General features: G+C 48.5%; 1 protein-coding gene across 2 annotated transcripts in view; it reads left to right on the top strand.

Annotated features, from left to right (window-relative positions):
* The first annotated feature begins 4,432 nt into the window (after window positions 1–4,432).
* Window positions 4,433–20,016, top strand: part of Tub (TUB bipartite transcription factor) — a 77,941-nt gene continuing 62,357 nt past the window's right edge. The window contains exon 1 of one of the 2 annotated variants that reach the window (XM_060367081.1): window positions 4,433–4,619. In XM_060367081.1, coding sequence (XP_060223064.1) covers window positions 4,564–4,619 — 56 coding nt within the window. In that variant the 5' untranslated portion in view covers window positions 4,433–4,563. The remainder of the gene's footprint in view (window positions 4,620–20,016) is intronic. The other variant, XM_060367083.1, reaches the window with a different exon arrangement.

Below are 20,016 nucleotides of genomic sequence, written 5' to 3'. Positions count from 1 at the left end.
TTGATTTTGACAACATAGTAGATAGTTGCATCTGACTATTATCAAAGACTTTTCATCAACCCAAATACTACTACAAGGAGCTGTAACTTTATGACATGCTCATAAACTGCAATACTGTGCAGGTAAGAATGAGACAGTATTAATAAGAAGGATGAAGTGCGTTTTGTGATTGTCACAGTGTGCATGAAAATAAATGAGAATGCCTAGAATATCAGTAGTATATTTAGTTGTTCTCTGCAGCTCTCTTGTATTGGACCCACACACAGTAACACAAGCTCTGGGTCCCAGGAGGGAGAGCGGTTACAGTGGTGTCTAGGCTATGAATTATACCTGCTTGTCCCTTGATGATTAGTATGATTTATCTTTGTCCATATGTCTCAAAAAAAATAAAAGATATTTCAGTCTGTTTGGCATCTGCTAGCTCTGTGTTGATGTTCTGTTCTCTGTTGGTGGTTGTCTTCTCTGTGGCAGTCTCCATCCCCTAAGACAGGCTACCAGTTGCATTGTTTTAATGGGCTTTTTCAGCCGTGACCACTAGAGGGCATGTTTGCATAATTCAGAAGCCTCAGGCTACCCATATTCAGAGCCTGAGCAGTTATTTTCAGGCGCGCGGGGGGGGGGGGGGGGGGCAAAACAAAACTGAGTAGCCAGGGCTTCAGGACATGCTTTCTTTAGCCACCTGGGAGCTGCAGAATGATGAGTCCGAAGACTGTTCTCCTATCCTCACCTCCAAACTACTCCAAGTAGACACATAAGCTACTTCAAAACTAGACTACAATGCATATTAAAACCTAGGCCCTTCTGTATAGAAATCCTGAGGCTGATATGCACAGGAGCAGTTCTAGCCTAGGCCTGACTACTCCAGTTAGAAATGTCTGGGCAAGGAGAAGTACAGAGCTAGTAAGTGGCTCTGGGGACTTTCTCCATGTCACTAGAGTTTGGAGCAATAAATATGAGGCCTTTGCTACGTTTGGGGTAAGGTAGGGCTGTGTCTAGAGATCTTGGCAAAATTGCTTTATAAAGAATATAGGATAGTAAGGTTAGAATGACTACAAGCCATCAGTTTGCATATAAAGAGTCATCTAGGTGGGGAACATACTTACTTGGGGTCCACTGAAAGCATGTGCAACGGACATGAACAAAGTTGTGTATGTGTGAGGCTATTTGTGGGGTTGCCACACACAACAACTTGCACATAGATACTTCCTGTGGACACTGACCTGAGAAACAAAGATCGGTACCACCTGGTACCACTCCTGTTAGTCCACTCCCATTCCTTTTTCCCCAGACTAATATATTCTAGTCTTGCTGCATGCAGGCCTCTCCTCAGCCAGTCAAGTCATTGTCCATTGCCCAGTGGAACATGTAGGATTCTTAGCTCTGAATACATCCCTATTTATGAAGTTAATGGCCGATTGAGTGGGGATGTCCGTCTCCGCTCAGCTAAGTACTACTACAGAGCCGGTAACCACTCAGAGTGCAGTGTAGCTGCTGTTTGGTTTGGGTTCATACCATGACATCAAGACAACTCAGTGTCACGCTCCCCTGGGCCCACTGGCTCAACTGTGAGCTCTGTTTCCAAGTGTAAATCTCTCTCTACTACAGAAGGTAAGGCCTGGCCTCCAGATCTAAGGGTCAGCACAGGTTTCCAGAGCCTCCATGCTGTTCTTACCTGATACAGATTCCTTGGGGCACTATTAGACTGTTAACTTAGAGTTGGGGCAGCTGGCACCTTAGTTGTAACTTGTGGAAGATCATTTGTCTTGCTTAAGTCTACATTTAAAAGTCAAATAGAGGGCTGGGGATATAGCTCAGTGGTAGAGCATGTACTTAACATGCACAAAGTCCTGGGTTCAGTTTCCAGTCCCCCTAAAAAATTAGATATTAAATAGGTTGAAGGTTCTCTGGGGTCATATTTATATATGCCAAATTTAACATCTGACCTCAGGTTATACTTTCCCCTAACATACTCATAGATTCACTAGTCTGCCTCCTATTTAAGGAAGTCTAATCCACTGCTTCTGGGGTCATGGGCATGTCAGGAGTCTCACCATCAAGACATGGTTTGGAGAAGGGGTTCCTGTTTAGGACTCGGTCCTCAAATGTCTGTGAGCTCCACAGGGAACAGACAGTAGCAGTGTCTGCCTGATAAATGTAGCACATTGCTAAGTGCCTGGCCCATGGAAGACCCTGGTGCTGGCAACTCTGATAGTCAGCTGGAAAGCTACAATGGTTGTAGACGTGACTAAATTGAACAGGGGTGGCAGCCTCAAAAGCAACCGGGACCAGGTAAGTGGGTAGTGAGAGAAGCTGCCTGAGTCTGTAGGAGAGTGGTGTGCCTCCTGATCCCAGTGCAAGGAACAGCCACTTGTCTTCAGCCCAGATTCCTCCCGTTCCCTTAGTATTCAAGGGAGGATGGGGTAATGGATCATGTCATGGCTCCCGGTTGTGTGTATGTGTTTGTGTTCATTCATTTGTAAGTGTGCGTGCAAGTGGAGGCCAGAGAACAACCCTGAGTGTGCTTCCTCGTGACCCATCCACCTTGCTTCTTGAGCCACCATCTCTCAGTGGCCTAGAACTGACCAAGTGGGCTAGCCCTGGGGGTCCACCTGTCTCTTCCTCCTCCCCTGACCTGGAATATGAGTGCTACAGGCATGGCCTTTTTATTTTTTATGTGGGATCTATCCCCAAAAAACTTAGGGACAAATGGCCATCTGTGGTGCTTATTAACATACCAAAGCACACACTGGCTTCTGGGCTCACTCAGGACCTGTGGCTCCTCTCAGCTGTCCTCACTGGGCCCTCTTCCCTTAACCTCTGTAGCTCAGGGCATCCCTTCCTTCCCCCAGCTTCTTGTTCCTATGTAATCCTGCCCTTTGACTATGCACTCTTTTGCTCTCCCCTTTGCCCTCTTTGCTCTTTTGGTCCCCTCTTGGCTTCTGGTCCCCTCTCTTGACCCTCTCTCCTCTTTCATTCTCACTTTCCTCTCTCTCCTCAGGTGGCCATGCTCAGCCTGGACTCTTCAGATGTCTCTGGCTGCACTTTCCCTCATATCAAAAGTAAAACCCTCCTCAACCGTGCCTGGAAGTGGTCATGTCCTCATTTTATTCAGGATTGAACTCAACTCTGTTTACACTGCAAGCCCTTCACTGACAGCATTGTCTCCCCAGCCCTAGCCAGATTTCTTAAGTGTTGTCAATTTATTCAATGTAAAAACATTGTTGGGGGAAAGCACATATGCAGGCTGAACGCAACAAGTGCGCTGTCACTCCTGAAAGGCAAAGGGTTAAGTCGACAAGCATTAGCAGAGCCTTGCCTTCCAGCACCCCGCCTGCAGAGAATGGATGCGGCCCCTCCGCGACCCTGACCTGAATAGGAAGGTAGCCTTCCCTTCCCACAACGGCTGCACTGAAAAGCCCTTCTTAGGCCTCTGTGACCTCTGCAAGAAGATTATACCTGTAAACCCCAGCAGCCAGCAGCCCAAGGTGGGGGAAGGGAAAGAGTAGCCTGGAAGACAGGCAGACCCTGAGTTACCTCTCTATTCCACCTGCTCTAGCTTGGTGGTCCCTCCACTTAGCCTTCCCTGGGTATCAGTCAGGTGTACCTTGGAAAGAGGTTCAAAGCCATGTGTCCTGACCCAGAGCTGAAAGCTGCAGGGGAGCCTGTGTGCCTTGGAGTTGTCTAGTAAGGCATACAGCAGGAGGAACCGCCAATTTTGTAGCACAGTTGCAAAATCTCAGATCTTCTTGTTGAGAAGGAAGGTCTGTGTTAAATCCCCTTGAACCTGTCCCATTGAGCTAAAACAGCTAGATGTTTTCCAGAGGATTTGTGGTGGTTATGAAGAAAAAGCACAAAGAACATAAACAGGAGGAAATGGCCTAGAAACGGGATTGTTTACAAAGCATGGTTCTCTGGCTCTAGATTGTGGGCCCGGGCCCAGGGAATACAGTGAAGGAAACGGCGGATGGAGTGGATTTCTATGCCTGTGACGATAGAGAGAGACACTGTGATTGAAGAGTAACTTAGCTCCAACAGTTCCGTGCTGGGAAAACAGGGACCAGAAGAACTCAAGAATCAAGGAAATCAGAGGGGGCTGGGCATCCCCCTTCCAAGAGGAGGATGGAAGACGACTACTGCGCTGGGAACGTAGGGGTTATCTCTGCAGAACAGACCCGAATAAGGAGTACACATCCCGGATTCCCCACACAGGCAGAAACCGCAACCCTTTAGCTGTCTCTGTCCCAGCAAGGTTTGAAAGCAGCGGTGCTCTACTGACGCCGGAAAAGATGGAGCGGTTGCCATGGCAACGTGGAGCACACATCGGAAATAAATAAATAAGCAGTGGAGTTGCCGCAGCCGCGCCCCCGCGGGACAGGCGCGCAGGGGAGGGGACCCCTCGGGTCCGGGTCCCCGCAGCCCGCGCGCCCTCGTCATTGGCAGAGACAGAGGGGGGGTCACCCCCGGGGGGTGAATGGTACAGTCCTCCGCCCGCGCCCCAGCCGGCCCGCCGCGGGTGAGCGAGCACCGAGCCCCGCGCAGTCGCCGCCGCCGCCCAGGACAGCGATGGAGGGAGTAAGCAGCCACCGCACCCTGTCCTACAGCCGCTGGAGCTACGACAGGTAGGGCGCGGACGGGGACGATGAGCTCCTCCGGGTGCCCGCGTGGGCGCCGCTGACGCGCGCACTCGAGGTTGATGCGGGCGTGAGCGCCCAGTGCTACCGGCATGGATTCCCGCATCCGCAGGCATCCGGGACTCGGGGTACTCATGGCCTTGGATACCCAGAGTCGGAGCTCAGGAGCGGGCATGCTCACGCCTGCGGGCTAGAGCGGTGGGAGGAGGGTGTGCGGGCACCGAGGTGCTCGGGCTGTCGCACCGCTGTGAGCGTGGGAGCTGGAACCCGGCAAAGGCCGTGCCCTCCCCGCACTGACACGGTGCTCCCGGCCGACCCTCAGCGGGCGACCCGGTTTGTCCCGGCGGACGGACAGACTCGCACCTAGAAGTAGGTTCCTGCTCCTCCTGGCTGGCGGGATCGCAGCCCAGAGCTGGGATTCCGGACGCGGAAGCCGCTTGGGCTCCAGCGGGGGTGTCGGGCTCCGCGCACACCCCGCGGTGATGGCAAGCCGCTGCCAGCGTGGGCGGCTTGGAGCCGCGCTCCCCACGCACTGGTCCTGAAGAAAGGAATCATCCTTCCTGGCGAAATGAGAAAAATAAGGGCAGCAAAATGAGTTAGTATTAAAGCAGAGCAGATTTATTCAGAGACTATATCCGTTCTAGCAATTTTTTCCCTTTTAAATGACCCCACCCGGACCCCCCATTTAAAAATGAAATCATGCAGATAATAGTTTTGTTGTTGTTGTTGTTTTCGCTTTTTAAGTTTTCAACCTTGTGTGAATCTCCAAAATCCTGGAGTGAATTTTCTCATCCCTAGCTTTCAGCCTTGAAAGCTGGAAGAAACTTCATTAGCGGATCTCCCCGCCCCCTTGCTCTTCCCTCTGCCTGCTTTGCTTATCTCTGAGAAACCCTCCCTGCATCTCTGACAATGCTTGTTTTTCCAAGATTCAGAGGAACAGGTGCCCCTCCTTCCCAAGGCTAATGCCCTGAGGGCCCTCCTCACTTTTCCAGGGTCCCCTGTCGCTGTGATCCTGTTTGTTACCTCCTAGCTGGCGGACCTGCAGATCTGCCCAACTCCCTTTCTTTTCATTCAAGGCCTCCCCTGGGGCAAGGACCCTTTGAAACAGCAGATTCCCGGTCCTCCGTGCAGCCCTAGCTGCCTGCCAACCCCCACCTTTCAGTTCCAGTGAAATTGCCTTCTGACCAGCAGTGTTCTGTCTAGAGAAAATTAGAGCCCTGGGGATAAGGAGATAAAGGACATAGATCCATCCCTCAAATGACTCTACTGTCTACAGTCACAAAGAGACAGGTAGTAGCATATGCCAAATGCCTAATAAAATATAGAAGAGTTTAAAGTTATGCTAATTTTTAGTAGTACCTGGGAAAGGAGGAGTTGTGCCCCTATACAAACAAATTGGAGACTCTGGAGTTAGACAACCGAGATTAAATTGTGACTCCAGCTAGCTAACCTCAAAGACCTTCCCCTTTCCTGGGCCTCAGTTTCTTCATAGATAAAATAGAGGTGTGTAGGCAACATTAAGGGGATAGATATCAAGGGCAGAGTGAACCACTGGGACACAGTGGTCACAGGCCACTGCTCTTGGATTGGTGGTGATTGTCTTTGGGAGCTCAGGTTTTCCAGAACTGTTGTTCTCCTTTTTAGTAGATTTCTGGGAGCCTGTCTCCAAGAGTCATTTCTTGTCACCCAGACGTCTTCAGTATCTGGGAATTTTGTAAATAAAACAGAATCCCTGGCCCATGCCCAAATTGACTAAATACGGATATTAGGAGGCTGGACTGTTTGTGCAAAAGTTCCCAGGCGTGAAACCTTTGGTTGGGCTGTTCTCTGGAGCACTGGTCTATAGCAACCACCTCTGTTTAGCTTTCAAAACAGAAATATTAAATGCAAAAAAATCACACAGCCTTAAGAAGCTATTAAATATATTAAACAAAATATGTGTGAAGCACACAGATATTAAAAATTAAACTGTGGGCTAAGGCTGTGACTCAGTTGTTAGAGCATTTACCAAGGGTGCAGGAGGTCCTAGGTTCGATCCCTGGCACTGCATAAACCAAGCATGGTAGCACACCTAAAACCCTGGCACTCGGGAGGTGGAGGTAGGGTGATCAAGAGTTCATGATCATGCAGAACAAGTTTTAGGCTACATACGACCCTTAGAAAAGGGGACTTGGGAACTGTGCGATTCAGTTGCCTTACCCTGACCTCCAGGAGTAAGCTGTACTTCAGTGGACAGTTCTTATGCTTTGACTCAGGCTCAGCTTCTACAGGCTAGGCTTGCTGATACCTGGGCTGAGAACAGCGCTCTCTCGCTCTCTCTGTGTGTGTGTGTGTGTGTGTGTCCACATGTTTTCTTGGGTTTGTTCACATCATGACAAAAGGGTTCTCAGGTGGGACAATTATATCATTGGTTGATCTCTTTTACTTCTCTGTGGTTAGTGTCACTTCTATTGGCCATAACAGCTCTTGAAACCTTCATCAAGACTGTCTCACTCATTTGTTTATGATGTCACAATAACTAGAGACTGAGCCCAGAGCCCAGTATGTGTCAGGCAAATTCTGTGCCACTGAATTGTGAATATCTATAGGTCTCTTTTTTATTTCTTTCATTAATGATAATTTTCAATTTTAATTTCTTTATGTCCCAATCCCAGCCCCATCCTTCTTCTCCTCCCAGTTCTACCCTCATGCCCCCTCTCCTATCCCCTCTTCCTTTTTTCTCAGAGAAGGGGAGGCCCCCAAGAAGTACCTACCCACCCAGGCACTTCAAGTCACAGCAAGACCAAGTGCATCCTCTCTCCCCAGGATCTGACAATGCAGCCCAGTGATGGGGAAGGGTTCCAATGGCAGGCAACAGTCAGAGACAGCCCCTGCTCCCATTGTTAGGGGACCCACAGATTGACTACACTGCACATTTGCTACATATGCAGAGGGGGTCTGGGTCCAGTCCCTGCATGCTCTTTAGTTCAGTCAACATGAGCCCCAGGGGCTCAGGTTAGTTGACTCTGTAGGCCTTCTTGTGGTGTCCTTGACCCCTCTAGCTCCCTCTATCCTTTCTCCTACTCTTCCACAGAACTCCCCAAGCTCTGACTAGGCCTCCTTTTAAGTTTACTCTGCGTCAGGATCTCACAAGGGTGCCTTTGAACTCACAGCCTCCTGAGCAGCTATGATTGCCTTCCCGTGTTACCTGACCAGAATGGGACCCTTTTACCCTGATCCCTAGCCCCAGACTCTAAGCTTCTTAGAAAAACTGACCACACGGGCATGATCTCCTATCACTTTCTGATTTCACACCATTTCAGTCCCTTCCAGTCACTCCATTTGGGGACTTTGTTAGTGGTGGCTTCCTTTTTATTTTTGCTATTATAAACAATTCTGTAATAAGCATCATGCTTGTGTGGAACTTTTCCTCGTGTCTCATGTCTGATTATTAGAATTGCAGACACCTTGAAGTACCGTTGCTGGTTTTAGACTGACTGTCACCAGGTTGTCTACAGAGAAATGAATTGTTTTCTGTGCCCATGGATCAGTTTGAGCACCTTCTTGGACAGACTGCGGGTCAAAGTGACCTAACTACATAGAACTTTGGTTTTGTGAAGTCAACATGATCTGGCTTAAAAGCCCAGCTTCACCACTGTGACAGGTTGTGTAACACCCATTTACCAAAAAAGAAAAAAAAGATAATAGTATCAATCTCTTAAAGCATTCCTTTCATTAAATAAATTTTTAGCACTAATACTGGACAGTGTACGAGAGACTGGAGATAAAACAGTGAACAAAACAGAACCCAGGTCTCACAGTCCTCGCTGACTAGTGGGAGTGAGATGGACATAGACAAATACCAAGCAACTTATGTAAATTGTGTAAATGCAGAAAAGAAAAGCAAGAACAGAGGCTGATTGTGGTAGCAGGTCCACCACACTTGCTGGGGGGGGGGACTTCCTGGCAAGTAGGAAAGAGCCAGGGAATGAACCTTGTGGCAAACAGGGAAGTGTCCACTAGGGGGCGCAGCACTGAACGATCCTAAGGTCAGAATGTGGGAGCCTTGCAGAGCAAGCGGGAGTGTCCTTACTCATCTTTGTAATAGTTCTAACCTCTTCCTCCCCAAGTTCTGTATCTCATGCAACATCCTCAGAGAACCACTGATTTTATTTGTTTGTATGTCTTAGAATTTTGTATAAATAGCATCACTCCGTATATGCTGTCACCCTGCCTTCTCTCACACAGGGCTATTCGGCATTCTTCCTTGTTGCCTGAGTCAGTAGACCATATATATCTCTTTACTGCTGAGAAAATTTTTTTGTAATATGGACATACTGTAGCTTGTCTAGTCACCCACTGGCAGACATCTAGGTTGCTGTTAGTTTGGGGCTATTACAAAAATAGCTTTTGTGACTATCAAGTTCAAGTCCGTGTATGAGTATGCGTTTGTTTGTTTGTTTGTTTGTTTGTAAACCTATAGTAGAGGAATGTCTGGATCATATGGTCATTATACATTTAAATTTTCAAGAAATTTTCCCAAAGTGAGTGAAGCAATGGACTCTCTCATGGGAGTCCCATCTCCCCCTACATCCTTGGGACAAGCTGGTACATCCAAACTTTTTGTTTGTTTGTCTGTCTTGTTTTGTTTTATGGTGAAACAAATGTGTATATTTGGAATTAGCCAGATGGACTCAGTTGAGATGATTCCATCTTGTTGGCAACATCCAGAGCATCATAATCAGGAACCAACCGAACATACGTCTTCTCTCCGTCAGGCCACATCAGTGTCATAGAGTTTCTTCACAGCCTGTTTGATCTAGTGTTTGACATCCACAGTGAACACATGTGTGTTGTTGTCCTCTACCTCATGGCTGACTGGTGGACAGGGTGAATTTGATGATAGCATAGTGGTCAAGCTTATTTCTCCTGGCTGCACTCTTTCGAGGGTATCTGGCCTGCCTCCAGAGCCCCAGGGTCTTGGGCTGTCAGAAGGTGTGACTCTCTCTCTCTCTCTCTCTCTCTCTCTCTCTCTCTCTCTCTCTCTCTCTGTATGGCTGTGGCCACCTTTCAACACTGCCCTCTTAGCTTACAAGGCCTTTGCTTTGGCTTTGGGAGGGACAAGAGCTTCCTTCTTCGCTTTCAGCACCATCTTGGTGAAAAGCCAAACTTTTTAACTTGAAGCATTCCAATAGGTACGTAGTGGTAGGTTGTTGTGATTTTATTTTGCATTTCTCTGGTGACTAATGTTGTTAAGCAAATTTTTGTGTGCTTATCTGCCATCTATATGTCTTTGGAAGGAAGTATATGTGAGTGTTTTTCATATTTTCAAACCTGGTGTTGGTTACCTTATTGTTGGAATTTATGAGTCCTTTTAATATTTTTGCTGTGTGGTGTGTGGTGTGTGTGTGTGTGTGTGTGTGTGGTGGGTGTATGTGTGTATGTGTAGATCTCACATGTGGAGGTCAAGGACATCCCAAAATCAAACTGAGGTTGTCTGGCTTGGCAGTAGATACTCTTACCCACTGAGCCATCTTGCTGTCTGAGAGAGAGAGAGAGAGACAGACAGACAGACAGACAGACAGACTGACTTCCACCTCCTGATTCTCCTGCCTCCACCTTCAGTGAACACGTGCCACCATGCTGCTGGATTGCTGTTTTTTGTCAGCTGTTGAGCTGGTAGTGTGTCCCTCGGTCCTCTTGTTTCCTTTCCATCTTCTTATGTGTTTTCTAACGTAGAAGTTTTTGCTTGTGATGAAACCCAGTTTATCCTTTTTTTTTCTTTTGTGGGTTGTTTCATAAATTTTAAGGACTCATTGCCTAACTAAAAGTGAAAAAAAGCAAGACCCATCCCCCAGACCTAGGCTGTACCATCCTATTTTTTGGGAGACAGAGGCAGGCAGATCTCTGAGTTTGAAGCCAGCCAGGTCTACAAAGCAAGTACAGGACAGCCAAGGCTACACAAGAGAAACCCTTTCTCGATAAACCAAAATAATAATAATAATAATAATAATAATAATAAATCATACATACTTGTAAAAATAATCAAGGGGGCTAGACAGATGGCTCAGTGGTAAAAAGTACTTCCTGCTCTTTCAAAGGACCTGAGTTCAGTTCCTAGCACCCACGTCAGGCAGCTCACAACTACCTGTAACTCCAGTTTCAGAGGATCCAACTTCCTCTTCTGGGCTCCACTGGTGCTTACATGCATGTGCAAAACACACACATACACAAACACATACACACCTAAAATGAACTAAACTTTTAAACACCAAAGTAACAAAGGCAAAGCAATTTAGAAATGTATCAAGTGGGTAGATGATCCTCCGCAGCCTCAGTTTCTCCATCTGTAAACTTGGAGTTACCACTTTACCAACATGGATGGGCCAATGTGGTACTCTAGTGAGATACTGTTTGTCCACCTTGTCAGATGGGCTGTGGCTTTGCAGAGCCTGTTTGTCCTCTGTAGGATTCCGCTCAACGAAGCTCATGACTTAACTGACCTGAAGCTTACAGAGGACAAGAGAACAGGGCTGGTCTCCTTGCTTTGGATGTTAGTGTGGCTTTCTCTGGTCCCTTGGTTTTCAAGGGACCAGATTCTGATTCTGATTCTGTTCTCTATGTTTCTGTCAAGTCGAGGAAGCCACTGGATTTGTTTTCTTGTGGTGCTTTATTTCTTTTGTTGTTGTTGGTTGGTTGGTGTTCTGTTTTGTTTTGAGACAGGCTGTCATGTGTTCCAGTTGAACTGACTGTGGAAGCCTAGAATGACCATGAACTTCTGATCTGTCAGCCTCCACCTCTCCAGTTCTTAGTTCACAGGGGACCATACTTGGTTTATGCAGTGCTGGAGATCAAACCTAGGGCTTGTGCATACTGGACTTGTTTTCTACCAGCTGAGCTACATGCCCAGAGGAAGTAGTTAAATTCTTCTTGTGAAGGTTTCCCCTCTACACTAAGTCTCACTTTATCAGAAGAACTGAACACTAACAAGATGTGTGCTCCTGTTTTCAAAACTTGGGTTATTTGGGCCTGGAGAGGTGACTCAGTCGTTAAGAGCACTGACTGCTCTTCAGAAGACCCCAGTTCAATTCCCACACATAGCTCACAACCACTTGCACCTCAAATTCCAGGGAATCTGACATCTTTTTATGGACTCTACTGTAACCTGCACTCATGTATACATACCCCCCCAAACACATACACACATACACAAATAGTTGGAAATAAATTGGGTACGTGAGCCTGGCTCCCCACTAGCAAACTCCCCACTATATATTTGGCCAGGGGTAGGTGTGGAGAGGGAAGAGAAGCCGGGTTTCAGTGATGTTTTAACAATGATTCTGGCTTCTGCTTTCTAATGTTTCAGAAAACATTCCTTCACAGTATTCTCAGCTCTTGCCCAGAAGAGGTGACCTTGGGAGAACTATTAACCTGCTGTGAGCTTCCACTGCCTCACTTCTACAGCAGAGATCACAGAAATCCTGACTGCCTCCAACAGTGGCAGATAAATTACCATGGCTGAGGCTTAATAACTAAGTGCAGAGTGCTAGGTCAGTGCCTGGCATGGACTGCAGTTTGATTCTTAGCTGTTGTGATTGTTACCTGGCACATGGCAGGACCCCATTCATCGACATCAGGACTTATTCTTCCAGTTGCTTCTGAAAGGCAGGCAGTTCCCTGATACAGGCATGGCTATGATAACTTGAGAAAGCCCCGCCCCCCAGGTGCCCAGGAGCTGTTGGAAGGATAAGCAGGGCTGGAAGGAGTTGAGATGATGGCTGAGGACATGGAGAAGGAGGCAGTCTAGGACTTAAAGCTGCATGGCCAATAAAGAGCAGGACATCACCAGTTGGGACCAGTTGTGGGAGCAGGGCACAGTTGTAGGGTCTTGTGCAGAAAGGAACAAAAATCACATGGGGACTCAGGATCTCGGGACCTTTTAGTGCCTGAGGCATGAATAACAAGGTTCAACTCCTTGAAGGAAGGAAGGAAGGAAGGGAAAAATCCACAAGTACGTCATACACAAAAACAGAGCCCCACCCCTAAGACTTAGACCTTTGAGAGATCACTACAGAAAGATCCATAGAGTGAGCCCCACTAAGCAACTCCACTCATCACTGCCGGTGGGTCAGAATCCACAGAAGAGGAGGAAGAGACTGAAGCTGCAGCCCAGGGCAGCCACGCCAAGCCTTGAACTCACTGTCTATACTTGGGTTTATGAAGTGGGAGGGTGTGTTTAAAGATCGGAGCAGAGGCCGCAGTCTAGGATTTACTATGGGCCTCCCAGTTAGAGTCCCTTACACTTAGAGCCCCCACTTAGGGCTCCATACTTAGAGCCCATTCTGGCTGTGGGCAAGTTACTAGCTCCATGAATCTATTTCCCTTGAAGTTGAAGGAGCTGGGTCAGTTAGGCAAGCACCATGACTCTTGTTAGAGGTAGGGCCCAGAGGGCACTCACTGGATTTGTGGGTTTGCGTGTGCCTGAACAAAGATTTGGACAGAGGCACAGATAGTAACAGACAAAAGAGTTTATTGAGGGAGAACGGCACTTCTGAGGGTAGAAGTAAGCTAGAGCTTGAGAGGGGAGAATAGCATATTGGCCCCTGTCTTATAACCTTTTTTAGTGGTTTTTTCCAAATAGGGTTTCTTTGTGTAGCCCTGGCAATTCTGGAACTCTCTCTGCAGACCAGGCTGGCCTTGAACACACAGAGACCAGCCTGCCTCTGCCTCCCAAGTGCTGGGATTAAAGGCATGAGCTACCACCTCCTGGCTTTTCTTGTAAGCTTTGTGTGGAGCACATATTCCACACACTCACGCACATAGGTATTTTGTTGCAGGTGCCCCTTGGTGGGAAGGAGTCCAGTCTTTTTCATTGGTCTCTTTCCCATCCTATCCTATCCTATCCTATCCTTTTTTCTTTTCTTTTCTTTTCTTTTCTTTTCTTTTCTTTTCTTTTCTTTTCTTTTCTTTCTTTCTTTCTTTCTTTTTTTGTAATTTTCATAGTTTATTGCTTTTCCAAAATTTCAGGTTCAGTGATTTTGATTCTCTCAGGAGTTAGGGGAGTTAGAGCCTTACATGGAAGGCCCAGAGGTGTGAACAAAAAATTCAAATGGCTCTAACAGCACGCTAACGTAAGACAACAGCAGTAAGCGGTTGATTTATATGACTGGTGACATCAGGATGCTGGGAGAGTGTTGACAGGTGACAACTATTGTAAGGGTCAAGACCAAGCTGCCTCATTAGAGAGCAGTTTGGCACCAAGATCCCCATTTCAGAACATCTCCCTCTGTCCTACTGTGGTGTCTCAGTGTGTTTGGTGATTGGTAGAGCTGGGGTGGAGAGATGAAGTCAGGGAAGGCAGGATTGAAACCCCGCTATGGCACTGCTGTCTCAGGAGTTACTGGGTGGGGCAGGCCTCCCGTGGCATGTGACAGGAGACTGATATGTTCCAGAGATTTCTCTTCTAAAGGATATTTAGTAAGACAGGGCTGAGTCATCTGGATTGGGTAGGGCAAATGGAGTGCACAGGGAGCCAGTGGGGACCAGTGAGTTGGGGGAGAGATCTATTTTCTCTCTATCCTTAGTGTTAAGGATTCTCTTGAAGCCATAGCACCCAAGTCAGGGCTCAGAAACATGTTCCCAGTCAGCCTTCCTCTGCATTGTCAGACAGGTATTCTGGTGTCTGAAATGGTGAACAAATAAAATTCTAGGGGAGAGAAGGAGGGAGGGATAGAGGGAAGGAGAGACAGAGAATAAGTTGGGTTTTGGGTGATAGTCAGTAGGCCTTGGTGACCAGCCGTCAGGGCTATTGCCATAAGAGGCAGTTGTCAAGGGGTGAATTCTGCTAGAGAACTGTGCCAGCAGATCAGAACCAATACAAGAGTGATGGACACAGGGCTCAGGTCAAGTGATGAAGTCACAGTACCTAGGGACATTTTTGTAGTTAGGGAAATCAGGGTAATGGTGGCCCAGGATTAGCAAAGACTGGATCCCAACCTGACTTTGCCTCCAGCACTCCTCTGACACTGCAGGTCAGTGTTGACACCATGTCAGGAAGACCAGGGCTTGCCAGTTGGTGGGGTTGTGTCCCTTTCTCACAGGCTGACATCCTGAGTTGTATCCTCGAATCCATCACCAGTTGTCACAGAACAGAGCTGTGTTGGGATGCACTGGAAGAAATTCTGCGAGTGTGTACATCTGTGCATGCACTGAGTGGACACCAGTTAGCACATCGGAGGTGTGTGCACATGATGCAGATGGCTAAGTTGTGCATCCTTGGGAACAGGTGTGTGCACATGCCAACAGGGTGACCACATGTGCAAAGGTTTTGTATCTGAGTAGAATATGTGTATAGGAAAATAGAAGGTGGTGGTGGGAATTGGCCAGCCCTTTCTTTTGCCTCTGCATTGGGTGGGAACAAGGTACAGGACTGGGGAGTAGGCAGTATTGATGCAGTTCCCTTTCACTGAGGCCAAGACTGGATATGATGAGGGCCTCTTGAACAGCTGGTTTTGCCTGGGAGTTTCTGCCAACCAGTAATGTCTAAAATACAGTGGCCTAGTAAGTAAGTGCCTGCACAGCCAGCAGAATCCACCAGAGGGGTCTGATTTGATCAGAGAGCTAGGGAACAGTCCCAATGTGACCTTGGGCATTGATCTGCAGGCCAGAGGACCCTTCCCTGCCTGGAGTCCATCACCAAAAGATGAGACCTGGGATCCCACATCTGCTCAGAGGGGCTCTGGGGCAATCCAGGGCCCACATCAATGTTGGATGAGCCCGTGCTGTGTCTGCAGAGCCTCGATACCATCTTCCCCAGTCTCACTTTTAGTGTAACTTGAGAACAAGTATACCAGCCCCATCCAGGGACTTGTGATCTTATTGCCAGGTGTCACATACAAGGGGACAGGGGCTGGGGTGGGAAGGCTGGACAGGCCCTTGCTAGATGTGTGTATCCCTAGTTGGGGTGGGGATCCGGTAGGGCCCAGCCTTGCGGGACTAGTAGGACCAACCTGGCCTCTTCTTGGCCCCTGGTTCTTGGTGCTGGGTTACACCTCCTCCTCCCTCCTTGGGCCACCTCACCTTCCCCTGGTGTCATCTGTCTGTTGATTTGTCCCTGGGGCAGTTCAGTCCCATTCACCCCTATCCCCACCCCTTGCTCTGGGGGTTTCCTGCTGGAGAAGGGGCTGGAGGGGCAGCAGCTAGACCAAGAGAGACCCCCCTAGAGGAAGAAAGGGGAATAGCAGCAGCAGCCGCAGCAGCAGCACCCTCACTGCAGGTGAGTGTCCCCCACCTGAGTGCTGTGGGCAAGGGTTAAGAGCACAGTTCCCAACATAGGAACTGTTCCTACTCTTAATCCTGACCTTATACTGTGTACCATGCCCTAAGAGATATCAGTTAGTGTGATGGGAGTCTGTGGGTATCCTATATTTGCTGACTGTGTAGGAAGAGGTCGGGTCCTCTGGATGTACTGAACCAGTGCATTATGGCCAGTGGACAAGTACCTGCTTCTGCAAATGGATAATGGGACACTGCTAAACCTATTTGTTTAAATACTGTCCAGGCACTTTCACTCTGCAGTCACGGAGCTAATCCGGCTCTCACGTCTAAAATATTTATTCCTTGGCCCTTTAAGGAAAAACCTTGCAACCTGTGAGCTATTCCCCAAGGCTGTCCTGCTTTACCCCATGGCGGCCAGTCTTCCTGGGCTTCCCACAGCTGCCTCCGTCCTCCCTATGCCTCCCCCACTCCCACCTACCCACCAGCTATATCCTCTGTTGAGTGTTCACCACCCCTGGGAACTTTACTTCAGGGACCACTCAGTTCTGTTGATGACTTCTCTCTGGCAAGAAGTGGAGGTGAACAGCAGTGAGCACTCCAGAACCCAGCAGGGTAGCTGAGGGCTGAGGCGGGACCCTCTGTCAGTCCAAGCTTGTAACAGAAACCGTTCCTAGGCCACCTGGTCAGACAATTTGATGATGCTTCAAAGTGTAGCTTCTCTGAACCCCCACGTACATGTCAGTACTTCTAGGCCCAGCTGAGCATGAGCTCTGCTTATTTCCTGTGGGCCAGACCAGGAGCAGTTGAAGTCTTGTTGAAGGAGTAGGAAACACTGCAGAGTGGAGAAACCTTTAGAAGGCTGCAGTGTGTTCTGAAAGGGAACCTGGGGCCCAGCTCCTGCCTACCTGCTGCTCTGCTGTTTCCATACCCTGGGCCCCAGGTTTTACCCAGGCCTTTTGTGAGTAACACAAAGCCCATTTCCTTGGCTTTCTTTTCTCCTTTGAGTTCAGGGGTGGGCACAGAAATACCACTTGGCCTGAAGCTGCCTTCCTGCTGTGACACCACTAGGTGGCACACGAGGTGCCAGAACCTTCCTCCTGCCACCATTCACAGGTCCAGTGACAGTCTGAAAGGCCATGCTCCCACTCTCAGAATCCCACTGGCCTGACCAGCTCAGTCTCTCCTGAGACTTCTAGCAAACACCGCTAGACTTGTGGCTCAGAGTGTTTCCTTGGGTGAAGACCAGCATGGCTGCCTGATTATCCATCTTTCCTTAGCAACTCCCAAAAGGCATATGCCTCCTCTGGGCCTCTCAACCGACCTGGGCCAGGCACCATATAGGCAGTGGAGGTGTTTGATGTGTCCAATGTATAAACCACCATTCACTTCATCTTAGTGGTCTAGCATGTCTTTCTTAGTATCCAGAGCCCTGTGAGAATCAGAGCAAAAAACACAGGAGTAGTTTTCCCCTGCTGGCTTGGTTCTGGTTGGTGCCAGCATTCTAGAGACAGCATAGGGTAGGCCAGAGAGGGCTGCTTATTTCCAGGTACAGTTTTTTGGCTCTTCTGGAGGCAGGAGCAAACAGGGACCAGAGGAATAAGCTGGGATGGCCCTAGGGTCTGCCATGCTCCTACTTCTCTCCTCTTGCCATAGCCCAAGCCAGTACAAGAGGTTCCTTATCTAGGTGTCCGGTGGTCCTAGGCATCGCCTTGGTGTGTGTGGGGTGGGGGACATACCTGCTTTTGACATGGAGGAATAATGTCAGCAGAGATCCTAGAGCAAGCAGTAGGGAAAAGGACACTGGGAGTGAGGCCTGAGGTAGGTGTCTGCTCAGCGACTAGGGATAACGGTGAATCCCTTAGGAGCAGCATTTCCTAGGAAGACAGGTGGATATTCCTGCCTGCTCTTTTCTATCACATTGGTGGAGTCCAGGCCAGCTTGTTCTCTGGAGTGTGGCCCCAGGAAAGAGCCCTTAGTTATATGCAGGTGGCATTTCTGTCTGGAACAGGGCTCCAGGAGAAGACTGGCATCTCTCACCTGGCTAATTACTGGTTTGGATTCGATTTTCATTGAAAACAGTCATCCCAGCCTGAGCTGGTGTCAGATCTGAAGGCTGATTATTATGAACATTTATCAACAGCCTCTCAGCTCCAAGCAATTACCGCTAACCTGCCATTCCTGGGAAGTCATGCAAGACTGCAGCCTCTTCCCTGCCCGCCCCTCTACTCCCTCCCGTTTCCCCTCCCCTCCTCTTAGCAGCCAACCTCAGGGAGGGCAGGAAGCAGGAGCTACCTTCTGAGTCACTGTCACCCAGTGTGTAGGGGGCCATGTGCATGCCAGGCACCTGTGCTTCCCAGAAGCCCTCCTTATAGCACAGTCACGTGAGCCTGCATGCAGTACACTCAGAACTTTGATGAATCTGTGCACTTGGCGGGCAGCAGCTCATCAGCTAATGCTTTGAAACATGATATGTTTTCAACAGAGTCACAGTCCCCAAGGAGGCTCAGACTGGGCCATGAAGGAGCGCTCCTTCACAGCCCAGACAAAGATGAAGTAAGAGAGCCATTTATCTTTAGTGCATAATTAAAGGGATTTCTAGGAAGCCCATTAATCAAGCCAGGCAAGCGAGTTAGCTCAGCCGTCTGTATTCGCAGTGCTCAGAGGGCTGATGCAGGAGGATTGCCACAAGTTCATGGCCAACCTGCTACATAGAGTGAGTTTCAGATTAGGCCAGACTAGGCAATGAGACCCTGTCTCAAAAACACCTTCATAAGTCAAAATCAATATTTTCATACAACCTCTGAAAAATATTCAAGAACCAGTGAGGTGGCTCAGCAGGTAAAATTGCTGGGGAGCCTGAAATCCTGAGCTGAAAGAACAGTACTCATCCTGTTGGGCAGGGGGGAAGACCTGATTCCCCCAAGTTCTCTTCTGGTTTCCACATGCACACTAAGGCTCAAGTATGCCCACATATTAATGAATTGCTTCAAAGAATCAAAAAAAACAAATGCACAAACATCTCCAAGCAAGAAAAGCCCTGGATTTGGCCTTGCTTACCTCACTCCATTATTTATAGATGGTGGTTTAAAAGTTTAATCTTTAGTCATGGACATGTTTGCATTTTTTAAGTGGTATATTTCTTGTGCATTGAGGTTTTTTGTTTGTTTGTTTGTTTCTGTCCTTAAATTCTGCATGCCTCTTTCAGCCCAGCCAGCCCTGGCCTTGAAACCCCAACTTTCCTCTGGGAACTTACCCCTGCTCCCTTCAGTACTCATGTCTACTATCTTGGGAACAGTGGCTCAACTTCTCTTCTGAGAGAGGGCCCTGGGTAGCAAGGACCCAGGGAAACCCTCCTGTCCCACCTTATAACTGGCCTTGTGCATCCACCCTCCATCCATCTATTTGGACCCTGCTTCAGTCTTGAGACACCTCAAAGAAGGCCATAGGTTGCCATAGTAACTGGAAGACAGACCATGTTGGTCATTTGCCCCTCCTGTAAGCATGTCCAGCCAGAGCAGTGCAGGCAAGCGTACAGGATCCCTGGCATGGGGATCTGAAGGGAGACAAAAGGGTTGCTGCATGTACACAGAAGTGGAGAAAATTACACTTGCCTAAATTCCTCCCAGGGAGAGGACAGCATGTGGCTGAAAGAAGACAATGAGGATCTCATTGTGACAGGGAGGTGAACCACGAAACACATACATGTGGACGCATGCTAACCAGCCTTCTGCAGAGGGTAGGTCTTGTCTGTTGAAGGGCTCCCATTGTGCTAGAGTCTCTGTCAGGTAGGAACCCCTGCCACCAGAGAATATCCTCTCTCCCTGCCATACCTAGGCCGCACTCAGCTCATCTAAGAACTGAAAGAACAACATCAGTGTGTCACCAAAATGCTTGTTATGGGGAGGCCTAGGTCATTTGGCCATTCAATGTCAGGACACCTGTCATGGTGAGGGGAGGTGAGCAAGTCTCAGGTGTCAGGCAGAGAAAGCTCTTTGTCTTGCCTGCTAATTCCATGATCTCCCTTTTGAGCATCTGCTGTACTACAGAGCTGGTTCATCACCCCTCTTGGCATTAGAAGGTCATCTTGTCCCTCACATGTATGAACAGAGCATCATGTTCTGCCTGCCCA

This window comes from Meriones unguiculatus, chromosome 14, assembly GCF_030254825.1.
Source record: "Meriones unguiculatus strain TT.TT164.6M chromosome 14, Bangor_MerUng_6.1, whole genome shotgun sequence".
NCBI lineage: Eukaryota > Metazoa > Chordata > Mammalia > Rodentia > Muridae > Meriones > Meriones unguiculatus.
The sequence above is the reverse complement of the archived record's forward strand: the minus strand, read 5'-3'. Positions and strand labels throughout refer to the sequence as shown.